This window comes from Lissotriton vulgaris, chromosome 2_1 (assembly GCF_964263255.1).
Source record: "Lissotriton vulgaris chromosome 2_1, aLisVul1.2, whole genome shotgun sequence".
NCBI classification, from domain to species: Eukaryota; Metazoa; Chordata; class Amphibia; order Caudata; family Salamandridae; genus Lissotriton; species Lissotriton vulgaris.
Window position 1 is genome coordinate 1,402,124,791 of NC_141687.1, and position 16,630 is coordinate 1,402,141,420.

Genomic DNA, 16,630 nt, shown 5'->3' on the forward strand with positions numbered 1-16,630 from the left:
CCAGTAAGATAAATAGACATTTAGAAATGAAATAAAACCAATGACAGGCTTTTTCCTTTTCACTGGCAGAGGTCACACTGCTAATTGCCCTGTATCAGGCTTGTATCTGAAAATAACTTTTCCTACTGAGTTCTATGATGAAAATTATGGGCCCGATTCATGAAGGTAAACGTGTGTTTTTGTGTAAGTTTACCATTATTTGCTGTTCACAAAGGATAAGGCTGTCCTTTCTTTTTCTGTGTGGAGATTTCATACTAGTAAAGGTACTACTACCAAAATGACTTTTGAATAGCAAACACAAAAGTGTAAGTTTATCTTTGTGAATCAGGCCCAAGGGGTGGCATTATCTTTTCACATACTTTTTACTTTCTCGTTTTATAATTTTTGAAGCATTTCCACTTCATAATATAGTATTATAGCAGCTAGAGCATGCCATTATTGCCAATCAATTGCAGAGTCTAAAAGCATATGTCAATGATAAATATCAATACGAGATAAAAGATCAAATATATTGATTGGGTGACAATATTTTAAGATCAATATTTACAGTGGTGGCTCCTCCGCTAAGGCGGGGGGGGGCGTCCCCCCACTGAGTAGGTTGAAAAAGGAAAAAATAAAATGATTATAACTCATTGTTATTATCATTTTTATTTCTCCTTGCTCAGCTGGGTAGGGTTGGGACTGCTCTGCTCGAGGGGCAGGGGAAGAGTGATTTGCCCCAATCCAAGGGCGCAGAAGGCTTTGGGCGGCCGTCTCGGGCTGGCCAAACCGTCATGCACACTTTACATGTTCTCCATGCAGCCTGCATTACAGCCTCCATGGAGAACATGCCCAGCCTCCCAATCTCTGGCTGAGCGCTCATCCGTTGCATTGTAGTGTTGTGATTGGCTATCGGGTGGCTGGGAGCCGGTTGCTTCCTGCTGCTTGCTGCTTCTTGCTCTGGAAGCGGGCAGTAGAGGACCCAGAGGAAGCGGCAGTGATGGGGGGTGGAAGTCGCAGACAGGGAAATTAGTATTTCAATTTTAATTCATTCTATCCGCTACAACACCCTGGTTTACTTGGCTAAAAAGCTTGAACTATCTGGCTCAAGTCGGAACTTAAGAAGCTCGACCACCCTCCTTTTGAAACCACCCAAATTCAAAAAGAAAAGAACTTACAATCTTGCTTTCACTGGTCTTACTCCAAGAATTTGGAATGCTCTTCCTCCAGAGATTAAATCAAACCCATCCACTGCATCTTTCAAACAGGTCAAATGGCTAATCTTGAGTGAACATCAACAGCATTAACCTGGCTTACCTTCCCTAGATTCCTCTCTATTTGGATTTGATACTTCTTTATACCGTTTTGTTTGAATTTCATGCTTTCTGTTTACTTGCTATCTCGTTCTCTGGTCCGTCTGAAACTGTACTGGTCCCTCTGGCTAGGCTAACTCTCCTGCCCCTTGACCTTGATTTTTCCCCTTTTTGTTTGACGTGTGATTATTTAACAACCACATTTGTTCTATTGTGTTGTTTTATTCTTGCTTTCGCCACTTTGTACAACGCTCTGACACCGATAAGGGTCATGTACGCGCTTTATAAAACTTTTCGAATAAATAAAATAAATTTCCCCCTGCCCCAGGAGTCCCATTTTTAAATTTTAATTGATTCCTGCACTCCCCACACCTTCAAATACCTGCCGCCACTAAATATTTACATTCAGTACTTGCATCATTATATGGGCTTCTTCATTGAGATACTATCCTTTCATTACTGTTTTCAAGCATAAATATAACGCAATGTAAGTATAGTCCTTAATATATTGTCAGTGTTCATTGGATATATTTGGTCCACTTGCTGGTGTATTTCTTGGCATTCATTTTTCACTGTATTTTCTTCATGTATCGACTCAGTGTTCCTTCCTGATGCCATTTTCCTATGCTTCAATCTGGTATTGTAACCCAGAAGCTCTACTCTTTCAATTCCTCTTGTTTCCGGGGCATGTTTCATAGTTTGCAACCTCAGAGAAAGTTTAATTTGCTCTCTTACCATCACATGGTTTGCGTTTCGCTTTACGAAAACTCCATCTTGAAGGTTTACTCCCTTTTAACATACCTCATTAATAGCTCTGTGTGTGATGTAAATGTTGGCGCCATCATAAAAAGATAGCATAGATTTGACTCGTCATTTTATGCTATGTCTGATGCTAATCATTTTCTCATTATTTTGAGCCTGCTTTTTCCATCCCATTTATGAAATAAATGTATTTGCAGATGTATGGCTATATTCAACAGAATTTTACAATGTGATTTTTCCAATTTGCGATAGGCAGTTATACTTATTTCAAAATGTTCCTTAAGTACAAGTACTCCCATGATATTTGAGATCTAATTTTTTTATTTCTTTTTCAACTTATATTTTTTTGCTGGTCATATTTCTACATGTATTTTGACATAGTTATTTTGCTGCGATCTCCAGGAAATAATTTCCTAGATATCAGAATTTACAAATTGAGCAATAACTTTCAAACAAAGGTTTTTACCAATGAGATAGATCAAAATGCTTGTCTATACTGTAAACGTTTTAATATATATTAAGGAAAAGATTATCTAGCTAAAATGCTTTAAAGAGCATGTCAGTTTATAAAGACTTTGAAAGATATCAATTGGTACCTATAGTTTTCATTATATATAATGCATTAGCAAACTCTTAAGGGCTTATTTACAAGAGCCCTGTGCACCCAGAGCATCACTTTTTTGACACTCCAGTGGCACAGGCCTCTCAATCATATCTATGAAGTGAAGCAAAGCCACCCTTCAGGGCTTTGCATGGCCTCAAAGATATGGAGTAAGCCAAGGCAAGGCAGCGCAAAGCGCTGCGTTACCTTACTCTGCACCAAGGAGGAGTTCCATGGGCATTGTGGTGGGTGTTCCCACGCAACACCCATGGATTTTAACACTGCTCCAGATTTACAAAATCATGTAAACGCAGGGCAGTGCCAAAACCTTACACTTCCCAAAGCAGATGTAAAGAGGAGAAATGTTTTCATTTCTCCTTGTTTTTTCCTCTTTCCATGTGTGCTGCATTCTGCAGCACACATAAAACAAGGAAAACACCCCATGGATTGTTGTTGTGCAGGAAGGTGCCCCTTCCTGCACAAAAACTATCCTGCCAAACACACAGACACCCTGGAACCATATTGCAAGGGTGCCTGCGTTGGCGCTAGGCACCAAATTGTGCACCAATACTGGCTGAAAGGACAGCAATGCACTGTATCTCATAAATACAGTGCATTTCTGCTCTTTCAAATTGGCGCAGGGCAGCACAGCAAAAAGACTAGGGACCCTACCCTATGCCAATTCTTTGGAAAGCATTGTTCCCTCTAGCATGCATGGGTGTGTGGGCACGTACCCTGCCTTCCCCCAGTGCACACAATCTCAAAAAGCACGCACTTCTAAGTTCTATACGTGACCAAGAGAACATTCATGAGTGTCACAAAAAAATGATCACGTTCTTGGAGCTGAAGTGCAGTGGCAGTGAGTTTTCAAGGCTGAGTGCAGCATTTGGGAGATTACTTAGACATATGTATTCTTGGCAGTGGACCTGATCAAAAACGTTATATATGGTGTCTCTTGTAAAGCGCTGGATAAAGCTGCCCAAAGTTTGTGATTTAATCATATCCATTAAGTAGGCCAAAGCATTAATCTTTGATGGCAAAAATAGTTACCAATCTAGTGGATGAATTGTACAGCGTGAATCTAGAAAATCCCTGCTTGGCCAAATAGTGTGATTCTAGGCAAATACATTATTTCACTAAGCATCCTTTTTGTACATTATCACATGGTGCGGCACCTTCAAATACTTGAGTTCACAATATACAAAACACTTCTCCTGTGTTTGATTTAATAGCTTTTTAGTTGCTCCATCATTAATAGAAATCTGGGTCATGTCTTATGCATTCATGACCACTGAGGTGCCACTTTGTTCTCTTACAGCATGGTCCTCAGGACCGGGAGAGGAATGTTTCTCCGTTCATGTTTAAAAAAAAAAAAACAATTCCAACTTTGAATAAATACTCTGCAAATAAACGTATGTTCTTAGGTGAAATGCGTATGTGTGTTAAAAAAAGACACTTTATTGAGGATGTATGTCGTTACAGCGCATACTTTTATAACGCATACCTTTGCAACGCATTTTTTACACCGCAACATCCATTACAACGCATTCCATTACAACGCATGCCATTGCAACGAATTCTTTGAAACTACCTTTACAACGCATTCCACTACAATGCATACTACATTTACAACGCATACCATTATAACTCATACCATTACATTGCATGTATGGTAAGTATTGGATAGTATAGGGGTAAAAATTACTATTCTAACTCCAGGGGGTTCAACAGTAGGGTAAGTGTTGGATAGTGTAGGGGTAAAAATTACTATTCTAACTCCAGGGGGTGCAACAGTAGGGTAAGTATTGGATAGTGTAGGGGTAAAAATTACTATTCTAACTCCAGGGGGTGCAACAGTAGGGTAAGTGTAGGTATGCGTTGTAATGACTGCGTTGTAATGACATGCGCTGTAGTGGTATGCGTTGTAGTGATATGCGTCGTAATGGTTGCGTTGTAATGGCATGCGTTGTAATGGATGGTGCGTTGTAAAAGTTTTGTTGTAAAGGTAGTGCGTTGTAAAAGTTGCGTTGTATGTGTTGTTTCCCCTTTATTGAATCTTGAAGACAACTTATATTCCAACCTTATGCTTGTTGCAAGAATTTAGATATTAAATATTTTCAGAGCTTGGCTCGTTCACGGGACATTAGTGCCAGAGCTGACCCTTGGCTCAGCTCTCCCTGTTAATTTCTTGGCTCACACACGTCAACCCACTCACCATTCTGCTGTGGGCTGCAGACAGTTGTTAATTGTGCTCCATTGCCTTCCATGGCAGAGTGTGTTCGCTCATCAGTCGATTATGTGGTGTCTCAAGTGTGTTGCCTGCAAAAGGATAAATCATACTTGACACCATGGCTTTCAGTGTGATGAAAAAAAATAGGGAGTCTCTAAATGGAGCACGGCAAACAGAAGTGTAACTGTTACTAAGGTTTGTTGAAAGTGTACTGCAATATTCCTGTTACCTGTAAGAAATGCATTTTCATTTACTTTCACTGTTTTGGTGTTTACGTTTTGTATCTCCTTCACATGTTTTTGCATACAATCACAGTTACAATGGTACCATTGATCTGTGCACTCCGCAGAGGTGCCAACAATTTGCTGCACAGTATTCTGAACATCTTTCGGACCCACTGAAAGGCATTGTGTGCATCTCACACTTCCATTAGCCTCAACTACAGAGGACTCAGTTGTGCCACATTATAAAAACGCACCTACAACCAGAGCTTGCATTGGTGTAAAAATCTGAGCATATAATAAATATCAGAACATATGAAATGCTGGCTCGCTCTTTCACAACTGACATATAATGACTGTGCCGGTTCATAATAGTGCAATTTTCTTACATCGTCTACTTTCCATTTGGGAGCAATGCATGTATGTGCATGTAACAAGTACAACAATAAATCATGTTTATGTGATATGGCAGATTGAGTTAAAAGTGAGATAAATTAACACTGCGTTTTTGTAGTTGGGTGCTAACATCCCAATTTCTTTCTATTCATATTTACCATCCAACCCCACTAAGAAGGTGAGTAATGGAGCACAACAAATGTATCCATTGTAATGTTGGTTATACAATGACACACTTCTCATAACCATATATGCACTGCATCTGAACTCAGATAAGACGGAAGTCCTCATCCTGGGATCGTCGCCCTCCGCCTGGGACAACTCCTGGTGGCCCCCAGCCCTGGGCAGCGCACCCAAACCAACGGACCACGCACGCAACCTGGGCTTCATCCTGGACTCCTCCCTCTCGATGACCAGACAAGTCAACGCCATCTCCTCGTCATGCTTCAACATCCTATCCATGCTACGTAAGATCTTCCGGTGGATCCCCACCGAAACCAGGAAGACGGTCACCCAGGCCCTTGTCACCAGCCGACTGGACTACGGCAACTCCCTCTACGCCGGAACCACCGCAAAACTCCAGAAAAGACTCCAGCACATTCAGAACGCCTCAGCACGACTCATCCTGGACATCCCCCGACACAGCCACATCTCCGCACACCTGAGAAACCTGCACTGGCTCCCCGTCAGCAAGAGAACCACGTTCCGACTCCTCACCCACGCACACAAAGCTCTCCACAACCAAGGCCCAAGATACCTCAACGACCGCCTGAACTACTACACTTCCACCCGCCAGCTTCGATCGACCAGCCACGCCCTCGCCGCTGTCCCACGCATCCGAAGAGCCACAGCGGGAGGAAGATCCTTCTCCTACCTGGCTGCCAAGACGTGGAACTCCCTCCCCACCCACCTCCGCCTGACCCAAGACCACCTCGCCTTCAGGAAGCAACTCAAGACCTGGCTGTTCGAGCAGTAGCGGACCCCCCTACCCCAAGCGCCTTGAGACCCCCAGGGTGAGTAGCGCGCTATACAAATGCTTTGATTGATTGATTGATTGATTGATTGATAGCCCATTTTACCCACACTGACTTGTAGGATTCCACCCCACAATCAAGTCACAAGTAGAGGCTGTATCTTATGCAGATTGTGAATTAGGCACACAATTTTCAGCTTCACTGATTCCAAGCAAAAGCTCACAATAATGTCACTGTCCGAGGACAGTACCTGTTTAAACTCGAATTTGGCCAGCCCAAGTCAAGCAGTTTTCAAAATGTCCAACAATCACAGACACATTTTACCCTATTGGAGACTCACCAGTGTGATGATATGGATTCTTTTACCTGCAATCCCAGCTTCATGGTGGATCAGCAGATAGCAATGCGACTGAGGAGAGTGCATAGCGGGCCTGTCCAGGAGTGAGGGGACACTGATGGTCTTGCTAGACAAATTTAAAAAGAAAATAGATGATAAGGAGTTGAAGATCCATATACATTGCACCCATAGAGGTCCTAGATTCCATGAAGGAGGAGAGCCTGGGAAGATGGGGCAAATGGGACCGGACTCGCTGATAGCAAGGCCAGAAGGTGAATGTAAAGTAGAAGAAACATGATTGACACCTTGCCAAGACCCCGTACTCCTGCTGGGTCATGACCACCTGGTAATGCTGAACTCCACGGAGAAGAGGTTCATGCTCTTCCAGGTAAGATGACCACCTCCCTCTTTGCTAGTGCCTTATGACTTGTTCGGCATTAGGATCGCTTCGAGGGATGTTTTCTTATTGCATTCTGTACAAGCTAATACCACCACCCTCAACTCCCTCTTCCCGAGCCATAAAGGCTGTAATACCAGCTATAACCCTTCCAGTTCATCGTCACCAGGACACCACTTTACCTTCAGTAAAATTCTATAAAGGTATGACCTTCTGAGTCCGGTGTTTTTGTAAACCTAGAGTAAACAATTAATTTCATGATGGAGTGCATTTACATTGCAAAACTGTCTCAAGTCACTATCTAATGTAGCTGAATGTATGAAATGCACCTCATTTTGCTGTTTTTGTAAGAAAAAAGTTTGGAGTGGTGATTGCCACAGATCTATATAACCGAATTACACTATGGCATGCACAGAAAAATAAGTATAGGGAATATGGCTTCCAAGACAAAATCCGGATATGGTGAAATCACCATTGCAATCTCTGAAAGTGAAAACAAAAAAATGTTTTTGTAATTATAAATGGTTAATTGATTACAGGGATACAACTAGAGTGATGCAAGGATGACAATCATCAAACAATATTATATAAAGAAAATTAAATAAAAGTGTGTAGAAATTGGGAACAATTTTCATTAGTAAGTTGAAGCCAGCACTGTCCCAAGCATTCAATACTCTCAGTTCCCAGCACCCGTCTTAGGATCATCTATATTGGTAGATGATTTGACTCCAGTGCAAATGTTTGAGGATTTACTGTGATAGAGTAAAAATGTGTGCCAACATATATTTGCATTTGCACCCCTAGAACAACTCCCTCATGCATGAAGATCAGAGGTCAGGGTCTTTGTTTGATCTGGGCCTTTTTGCAGGGTTCTCCCCAAACTTTTTGCCTTCTCCCCCTATTTTTCTGACCCTCTTTTTGTTGAATCCAAGACTATGAGCACTTTAACCCTCCTAATCAGTGCGAAAGCGCATGTGCTCTCACCCCCAAAACATGATATTATAGGTTTACACCTGTGTGGCATATTTAGTTTACTTGTAAGTCCCCTATACAGTGGTATCCCATATACACAGGGCCTGTAAATTAAATGCTACTAGTGGGCCTGCAGCACTGCTTGTGTCACCCACTGATGTAGCCATTCAAAGCTGTCTCAGACATGCCACTGCACAGCCTGTGTGCACAGTTTACTGCCAAATTGACTTGCCATTTAAAACAGCTTGTGAAGCCTTAAGCTCCACTTTATTACATATAGGTCACCCCTAAGGCAGTCCCTAGGTAGCATTATGGGCAGGGTGCTGTGTTACTAAAAGGTAGGACTTGTGCCTTTATTGTGTGGCATGTCTTGGTACTGACAAACAGTCTATTTTGTTTCTAACTACTGTGAGGCATACTCCTCCAATAAGGTAACATTGGGAATTCCCTTATATACCTTTGGTAATTCCTGATATAAAAGGAGTAGCTTAGCCATGTTTGATACTCGTGCTTACTCGTGTAGTTGGGGTTTACATTACTATCTTAGAAATGGCACTTTTAGAAAGTGAGCATTTCTCTATGCTTATGACTCTTTGTGCTTTGTAACCTGACTACGATCCACGTCTGGACCTGGGTGACAGCTACACTTTGTGCATACTTTCTAGACAGTCGTAACACAGGAAGGGCTGGGTGTGACACTGTTACATCTGCATTCATCTGCACAGTAAATGGTCTTCTTGGGCAGGGAGGTAGAGGGGCGTTCACACTTTACATTTCTATAGGCTGTGTCCTGCCCTCACAAAAAGGGCTGATTTACCCCCTGGAGCCAGGGCCGGGTTGAAAGGGAGGGTTGTGCACTTCTAAGGTTCCCCTTGAAATCCCCCCTTGAGCAAAGGCAATTTTGAATATAAGTACAGGGACTATGACCCTATGATTTTAGAGCACTTTTGGAAATGGAACTAAACTTCTGTTGGAAGGACTGCTGCGCTGCTCAAAGGTCTCATCTGGACTGCTCTTCTGCTGTCGCCCTGCTGCCTGCTACTTGCTGGGTGGCCTAAAGGACTCGCTGTATGCTTTTCTGCTTCTGCCCTGCTGCCAGCTGCTCCTTGATTAGGTTCTGCCAAGGCACTGTGGTGCTGCCAGGAGAGATCGCCATTAGAACTACTGGTTTAGTTGTGCTGGTCTGCCTGCCTACTGCTGCTTGCTTTGTGTCCCTCCCAAGTATTCTACTGGGACTGGCCTGTCCCAGAATTGGCCATGGGACTCTGAGTCCATCCCTCGCAGTTCTTACAAACAGTGTGTGGAGAGCACTTTTAGAAGAGCGTCCCTTATCTGGCGGTTTTGCCAAGATACCCCAGGACTCGCCTGTCTGATTCCTCATCATGGATTTAAGAGAGGCCCTGAGGTATTGGCTCTTCTACCTTGACCAGGCAATAAAAGTTAGATGCACCAGCACCAAAGGAAATTTGCCTGCGCAGCCCGTACTGTAACTTCTCAGAACTGCGAGTGCAGGAGCAGCCCCATCACCAGTCGGCCACAAGCGCTCTCTCTGTTTCCCTCAAGAAGGAGCCTGTGCTGCCCATGTTGGAAGTGGCTGTGCACAAGTGACGACAGCGCAGTATGGCCAATCCCGGCTGCCCGACCTCAAAGGGACTACCAGGACGACTTTACCCCTGCCTTTCCCCGAGAAAAGGTCACTGAGGCACCAACCCAGATACAGGGCAACATGGCTCTGTATCTGGCATGAAGAGAAGATCTTGAGCCACCGGTAGCCACACCGAGCTGTTAGGCGGTGGAGGGCGAGAGCCACTCAACTGGGATTACACCAGGTATACTGAGTTTGAGAAGTGGCACTACACTTGTAGGCGACTGGGTTACACCCTTCTCTTGGCGAACAACCCAATCCATGTGGAGGACATGGGGACCATTGCTGTGTCCCTGTTCTGCAGTGGGGGAAGCCTTCCTCTAGCATTCCTGCCTGGGATTGCGAGGGCTCGAGCCTACACCAGAGTGGCCTAAAGAGTCTGGTTGGAGCACAGGAGCGCATGTGCTCTAAATTGGTTTGGTGATACCATTGTCTATGATACTCCTGCATTTTGGTGTGATTTATGTGCTTTTTCTGCAATGACGTGTCTGCCACATGCCAGTGAAAGTGAGATTTATGTGGTATTTACCTGCTACATCTAAGGTGTCCTTTTATTTCTGCATCACTTACGAAGTAGTTACTAGTGAATGTCGTTTTTACCTTGCCTTGATCAAAATAACGAGTAATTGCCTGACCTGCCCAATAGCTATGATTCATGTGTTTTTATTTTATAATTAGCTGCATTTCATGCCCTGAGGTTCTAACTTATACCGTTTGGTTCTTGCGGTCAGGATAACGAGTACTATCACTAGATTGCATAATATGCACAGTATTTATGATTCATGTTGTTTTGGTCTATGATTAGGTAATATACATTCTATATTTCTATATAATCCTTTGTGGAGTCTCTTTTGTGGTGTATTCATTATGGTATTGGTTTGAATGTGTTGCGTAAAAGCTTTACACATTGCCTCTGATGATAAGCCTGACTTCTCTGCGCCAAGCTACCAGAGGGTGAGCACAGGTTATCTTCGGTGTGTAACGTACTTGCCCTGACTAGAGTGGTGGGTTCTGCCTGGCATAGGTGCATACCCTAGCCAACCAGAAACCCTATTTCTAAGAGTCTTATTTTGTGGATTTTCTGATAATTCATTGCAATTCTCTGGTGAATTTGGAATTTCTGTCAAAGATTGGAGGCATTTGTTCCACACTAATGAGCTCATTTTAGTTTTTTGGTTTTTGCTTCCTCGATTTGGTCTTTGATATAAGAGACGTTGGCATCAATGTTCTTACCTTCCTACTTCCTTATTACAGCTCACATCTCGATGAGTTTTGTCACTACATTGTTTCAATACCGTGTTTCAATAAGAGTGTGAGACTTTTTCTGTGTTTAAAGTTACTGATAACCATGGTTAGATAGTTTTAGTATTTATTCTTTTCAAGGTGAGCGCCATTCCTTCACTCATTATGTCAATCATTGAGTTGTGTTCTGAGGCATTGACTATGTGTGTATGTTATATGAACTCTACTGGAACAAGACTTGATGCTACTAAAGTGATAAAACCTGGGCCTCTTGATGGTTTTACGATATCTACACTTTTAGTGCTGTGGGCCATTGTGTTTTATTTTCTAGACATTGATAGTTCTAGGATTAGGAGGTACTCATTTCTAATTATTTTACTCAGAATGTCCTCTACTTTGTGAATTTCTTTAAACTTTGAAGCCAGAAATGACAGCAAAGCATGATGGGGAATGAAGAGTGAAGCTCTATAACAGAAAAAGCAAAGATGCAAAGAAGAATATGGTGTTTTCTTTAACTTTTCACTGAAAGCAAAATGGAGTTAAACCAATATTATGTAAGGAATAACATATTATTTCCAGAAAGATGTATGCAGCCGTGGCCAGTGCAGGTAAGAGCGGTGGGGCCGGTGGTGGGGGGGGAATTTGACAGATTATGACGAGGGGAAAATATTTATTTATTTAATTTTCCCTCGTCATCGTCCATCGAAATCCCCACCAAGCAGGCCCCACCGCCTCACCGCTCTTGCTTGCACTGGCTGTGGCTGGATGTATGTCCATTTTATGATATCACAATGGCATTGCTTTAGATGTAATAGAAAGTACATAGAACCACAGACTTTTCATTTTTTTAACACTGCGAACGGATGAAACCTATCAGGCTTTGTAATAAGATGTGTGAGTAGTAGGGACAAACAATAACCTATTGGCCTAATGAGAATCATGGGGTGGGAGGAGCACAATAACTTTGAAAAAGCACTATTTAGTTAAAAAAAATGTCTAATTGATACTTAGCACTGGAAAATAATTTTGCAAAATAATGTTGTCAAATAAATTCATACCACTTGTCACATGTAAGCTGCAGAAATGAGTCTGTGAAACTGAAAGCAACAGAATTCTTTTTTTTGGATGCAAATGAGTAGATTATGGTGTGCTGGTTATTTTTTTTTTGTGTTGACATTTTTTATTAATAAAATTTGATAAAGCGTAAATGTAGATACATATGCAGAGGAAAAAATGAGACATAGCATAAATGAGGAAATGATTCATAAAATATAACAAAGGAAGCATAAACAACAAATCCTCTAGAATTCATAAGGCGAAACTAAGGATAAAAGGGAAGAAAAAAGAGAAGAGAAAAAGAAAGAAAGAGAGGAAGAGAGAAAGAAAGAGGAAAAAGAAAAGAAAAAGGGAGCCCCAGAGTAATAAAACTAACTGTGAAATCAGATGGAAGCAAGAAGAGTGAGAAGGAACATAGGAGAGAGGAATAAAAGAGAATGAACATAGTGCGAAAAAGGTGGAATTAAGAAGGAAGAGCAGCCGTAGAAGAAGAAGGAGTAGGAACAGAGTCAGTACCCACTGTGGTTTCCAGGAATGGGGACCAAACTTGAAGAAAAATGGAAGCTTGATCCTGCAAATTATAAATTATACGTTTGTAAGAAGCTGTTTGTATCATTGCCACCAACCATTCCTCCTGAGAAGGAGGTAATGAGAACTTCCAATGACGCAATATGCACATTGTGCTGGTTATTTTAACACTTTAGATTGCCAGCAGTTTTAATGTTATTTAAAGGAAGAAACATCAGGCCTTTGTGTGTGCTTCATTACAGAATTCAGTGAAATTCCAACAAAACTTTGTGCAAAATAAAAAATCTGCTGAAAACACAAATACCCAGAGGGTAGTAATAGATTTTTTCAGAATCGGTTTGGTTTATGATGACATTGGTATAACACACTTAATATGTCTAAAGAGAATTATCTGGCCACAAATAGTGGAGAGGTGATGGAAGTATAGTGGTTTTGAAATTGCTGTGAATACGCTCTTAGGAATTAATTGTGACGCCAGTCAAAAGAGTTTTCTATGACTCCCTGAGACATGTTGCAAACTGTGCTCCTAGATGTTTGAATTGGTGCTCCTTTGGTGTTACAGAAGTGTCCTTGATATGCATTCAGAAATATCATGTATGCCTCAAGTGAATCTTATTTACTTCGGCCTCCCACTAGTTTGATTGCCATAACATATGTCCAGTTATTTTTATACCCCACCACAAGGTAGCTCCTAAATTTATATTTGTAAACATCCTATACGGGTCAACAGGATTTCCATATCCACCGAGCAGCAGGCGGTGAAAAGAGAATGTATCTCTTATGCGACGGTAAGATAGCCTTTCACTTCATTAGGGCAATGCTAGCCGTGGCCTGAGCAGGTAACACCGGTGGGGGTGTAGGGCCGGGTGAGGGGGGATTTTGACTGATGATGACAAGGGAAAATTAAATAAATAATTAATTTTCCCTCGTCATTGTCTGTTAAAATCTCCCCCACCAAGCCACACTGCTCTTACCTGCACTGGCCACGGCTGGGCAATGCACAAATAGCTGTAGCAACGGACACAAATTAACACAAACACACTTATGTTAGGGATAATTCAGTTGTTCAGTTCAAAAGTCTTTATTTCGAATATCAATTCATAAAAGACAATACATAGAAAAACACCATTATTTTGTAAAACCATTATAGTAATCATTATCTAAAAGTTTACCTCATTTAAAAAAGATATTAAACAATTCGATAGACAGTTTAATAAAGACTTCTAGTTATGATAACAATCCACTGTATAAAATGTATAAAAAGTATATAAGAGAAATAGGCATTAAGAGACATTGGGGTTTCTAGTTCGAATAATCCAGGCCCAGCCTAGATACTTGGCCACACCAACCACCACCATCTCAGATGTATTAGAGCGAAATATCCTCATGGCTTCTAGAAACCCTTTAATTTCAAGATTTTTACATATGGGTTTAAGCCATTTCAGCCGCGGAACGCGGTAGGCTGGGCATGCAAAAAGAAAGTGACCCAAGCTTTCCGGGTGATTAGGGCACCAAGGACAAGTATGATTTGTATTCCCAAGCCATTTCCCGGCAAAGGAATTGACTGGGAGTGATCCGACACGGAACTGGTGGTATAGTTTCCGGTCGAGGGTTTTAGTGATCACATCCCAGTAGGATTCTAGAGAAGGGGTCAGTTTAAGAACCAGAAAATGCCCAGTTAGGTTAGAAGCATCCGACTGGGCCACAGCTAGATGTTTTATTGTGGCCCAGTATAAATCCTTGAAGTCCTGTTTGGAGGGAAAGAGGGAATCCCCCGGGTTGGACCAAAGGTGGTTGAGACCCATCTCATCCAGCACAGATTTTACTTCCCTTAACCAAGGGATTTGGGAAGCCCCCCACAATGACCTAACTTCATCCAATTCCTTGGCGAATAGGCTAAGCTCTGGAGTGGTCCAGAGCCGTCACCATAGGGCCACCAGGCGGAACCGAGCCATGTCATTGAAGGGTTTGCAACCCAAATCTAACAACAATGGTTTAGTGGGTGTAGATTGCGGTAGACCCACCAGATTATTTATTTATTTTATGGAGTTTGTAAAGCGCGCAGCTACCCCCGAAGGGGTGTCCCGGCGCTGAAATCCAGGAGTTACTGAGTGGAGGCGGGAAAAAAAAAGGAAAGTGCAGGGAAGTTAGAGTCCTGAGAAGAGCCAGGTTTTGAGCTTGGCTCGGAAGATAGTTTCAGAGGGGCAAAAATTACGCAAAAATTTGTTTTGTGCCTTGACAAGGAGAGACAGATCTTTGGGATAATTACATTTGAATTTGAGCGGTGGACAATCGCAAAGTGTACAAAGCTTGCACATCAATAAGTTTTGAAAGAGAAAGCTGGAGACGACTCCCTCAAAAATTGAGTGGAAAATTTCCGACAATATTATTTGTCTGGATACGTTTGCAAAAATGTATGGTATATTGGAGTTTTCTATAAAATATTATTTTAATATGTTTTTTCTCATGTCCTTGCTGTTTTTGAAGTGTTCTATTTCCTGATATATTTTTTCTTGTGTTCAGTCCCTGCAGACTACAGTAAACGAATTTACCAAGGAGTTCGAGTAAAGCATACTGTCAAAGATCTTCTGGCCGAGAAACGATCCAGGCAGACAACGGGCTCCAGGTTTAATGTAAGTGGTCATAATAATAATTAATAATAATAATCCATATTTGGAAAGCACGAACATATCACCCCTTAACTTTTGAAGGCTCTGGGAGCACTCAGGGAGATTAAGTGAGCTATTTCCCAGAGTCACATGATGCTAAGCTGCCGCCGTGATCAAACTGTGAGCCCTGCGATCCAGAGTCAGCCGCTCTGGACACTGTGTCACGCCTCTCCTGCCAATACTACACCTATGTTGAACAGGAACTACAAAGTGTGGATTGAGACTATCTATATCCAAGTAGATTCTGACTTCAGGAGCACCTCCTTGCTCCTCCCACCCGCACACCAGTTTGTGTTTAAGGTTACACGCCCCTTATATACGTTTCTTACTGGTTGTTGCATCTGTGCTCTGACTAGCTTCCAGGGCTAGGATTTTCATTAGTCCTAGGGCTTAGGGTTTGAGTTCTGATTGGCTGACAGGGCAAGGGCTCTGATTGGTTCCTAGGGCTAAGTTTTCAATTGGGCTTAAAGTTTAGGGTTTGAGTTCTGATTGACTGATAGTGCTAGGGTACTGCTTGGCTCCTATAGCTAGGGTTTTTATGACTTAAGGTTTGAGATCTGATTGGCTGATAGGGCTAAGGTTCTGATTGGTTCCTAGTACTAGTGCTTCTATTGGACTTAGGGCTTAGAGTTTAGGTTTTGATTGGTTGCTAGGGCTAGGGCTGTGATTGGTTGTTTGGGTCAGATCTCCCATTGGCGCTAAGGTTTTGGCTGGGGTTCTGATTGGTTAGGGTTAGAGCTAGGTTTCTGATTGGCAGAAGGTCACCTGACCTAGCGCTATTTAACCCTAGGGCTCAGGGCGTATCATCCCTGGAATTGAGGCTAAGGACGGAGGGGACAAGGGCATTTGCTTGGTATGGTCGAGTCGGGCCTAGGGCCAGAGATGCTGCCCTTTTTTTACATTTACCAGTCATCACCTTAGCCCAGCCACAAACATAATGACACACTTTCATCAAATGCACACTACTCTCTTACTACAAACAAACCCCATCCACATTTCAATGCCTCAACAACCACTACAAAACCCCAAAAAGCACATCTATGCACCCCTACACCCCAACTGCCACACAAATGGCGTCTTCAGTCTAATACAAACTACCACTCTGTCCTATACCACTATGAAATCCACACATCACCAACAAAACACAAACCCACATTATACATAACCCTAATCCCTTCAAACACACACTCCCTGTTCATAGAAAACACCAGCTCTACACTTTATTTCTCACGGACTCCACTCTGTCACCACCAATCCTATACTCAACCCTCTCTCATATGATCTACCAACAACACCCACCTCCTCTTT

The 16,630-nt window shown here is 42.3% G+C and overlaps 1 protein-coding gene across 1 annotated transcript in view; it reads left to right on the forward strand.

Moving 5' to 3' along the window:
- The window catches only part of POU2AF2 (POU class 2 homeobox associating factor 2), a 316,692-nt gene that overhangs the window by 163,138 nt on the left and 136,924 nt on the right, over positions 1 to 16,630 (forward strand). Inside the window, exon 2 of the mRNA XM_086958841.1 lies at positions 15,177 to 15,286. Within this exon, the coding sequence (XP_086814967.1) occupies positions 15,177 to 15,286 (110 nt within the window). The remainder of the gene's footprint in view (positions 1 to 15,176; positions 15,287 to 16,630) is intronic.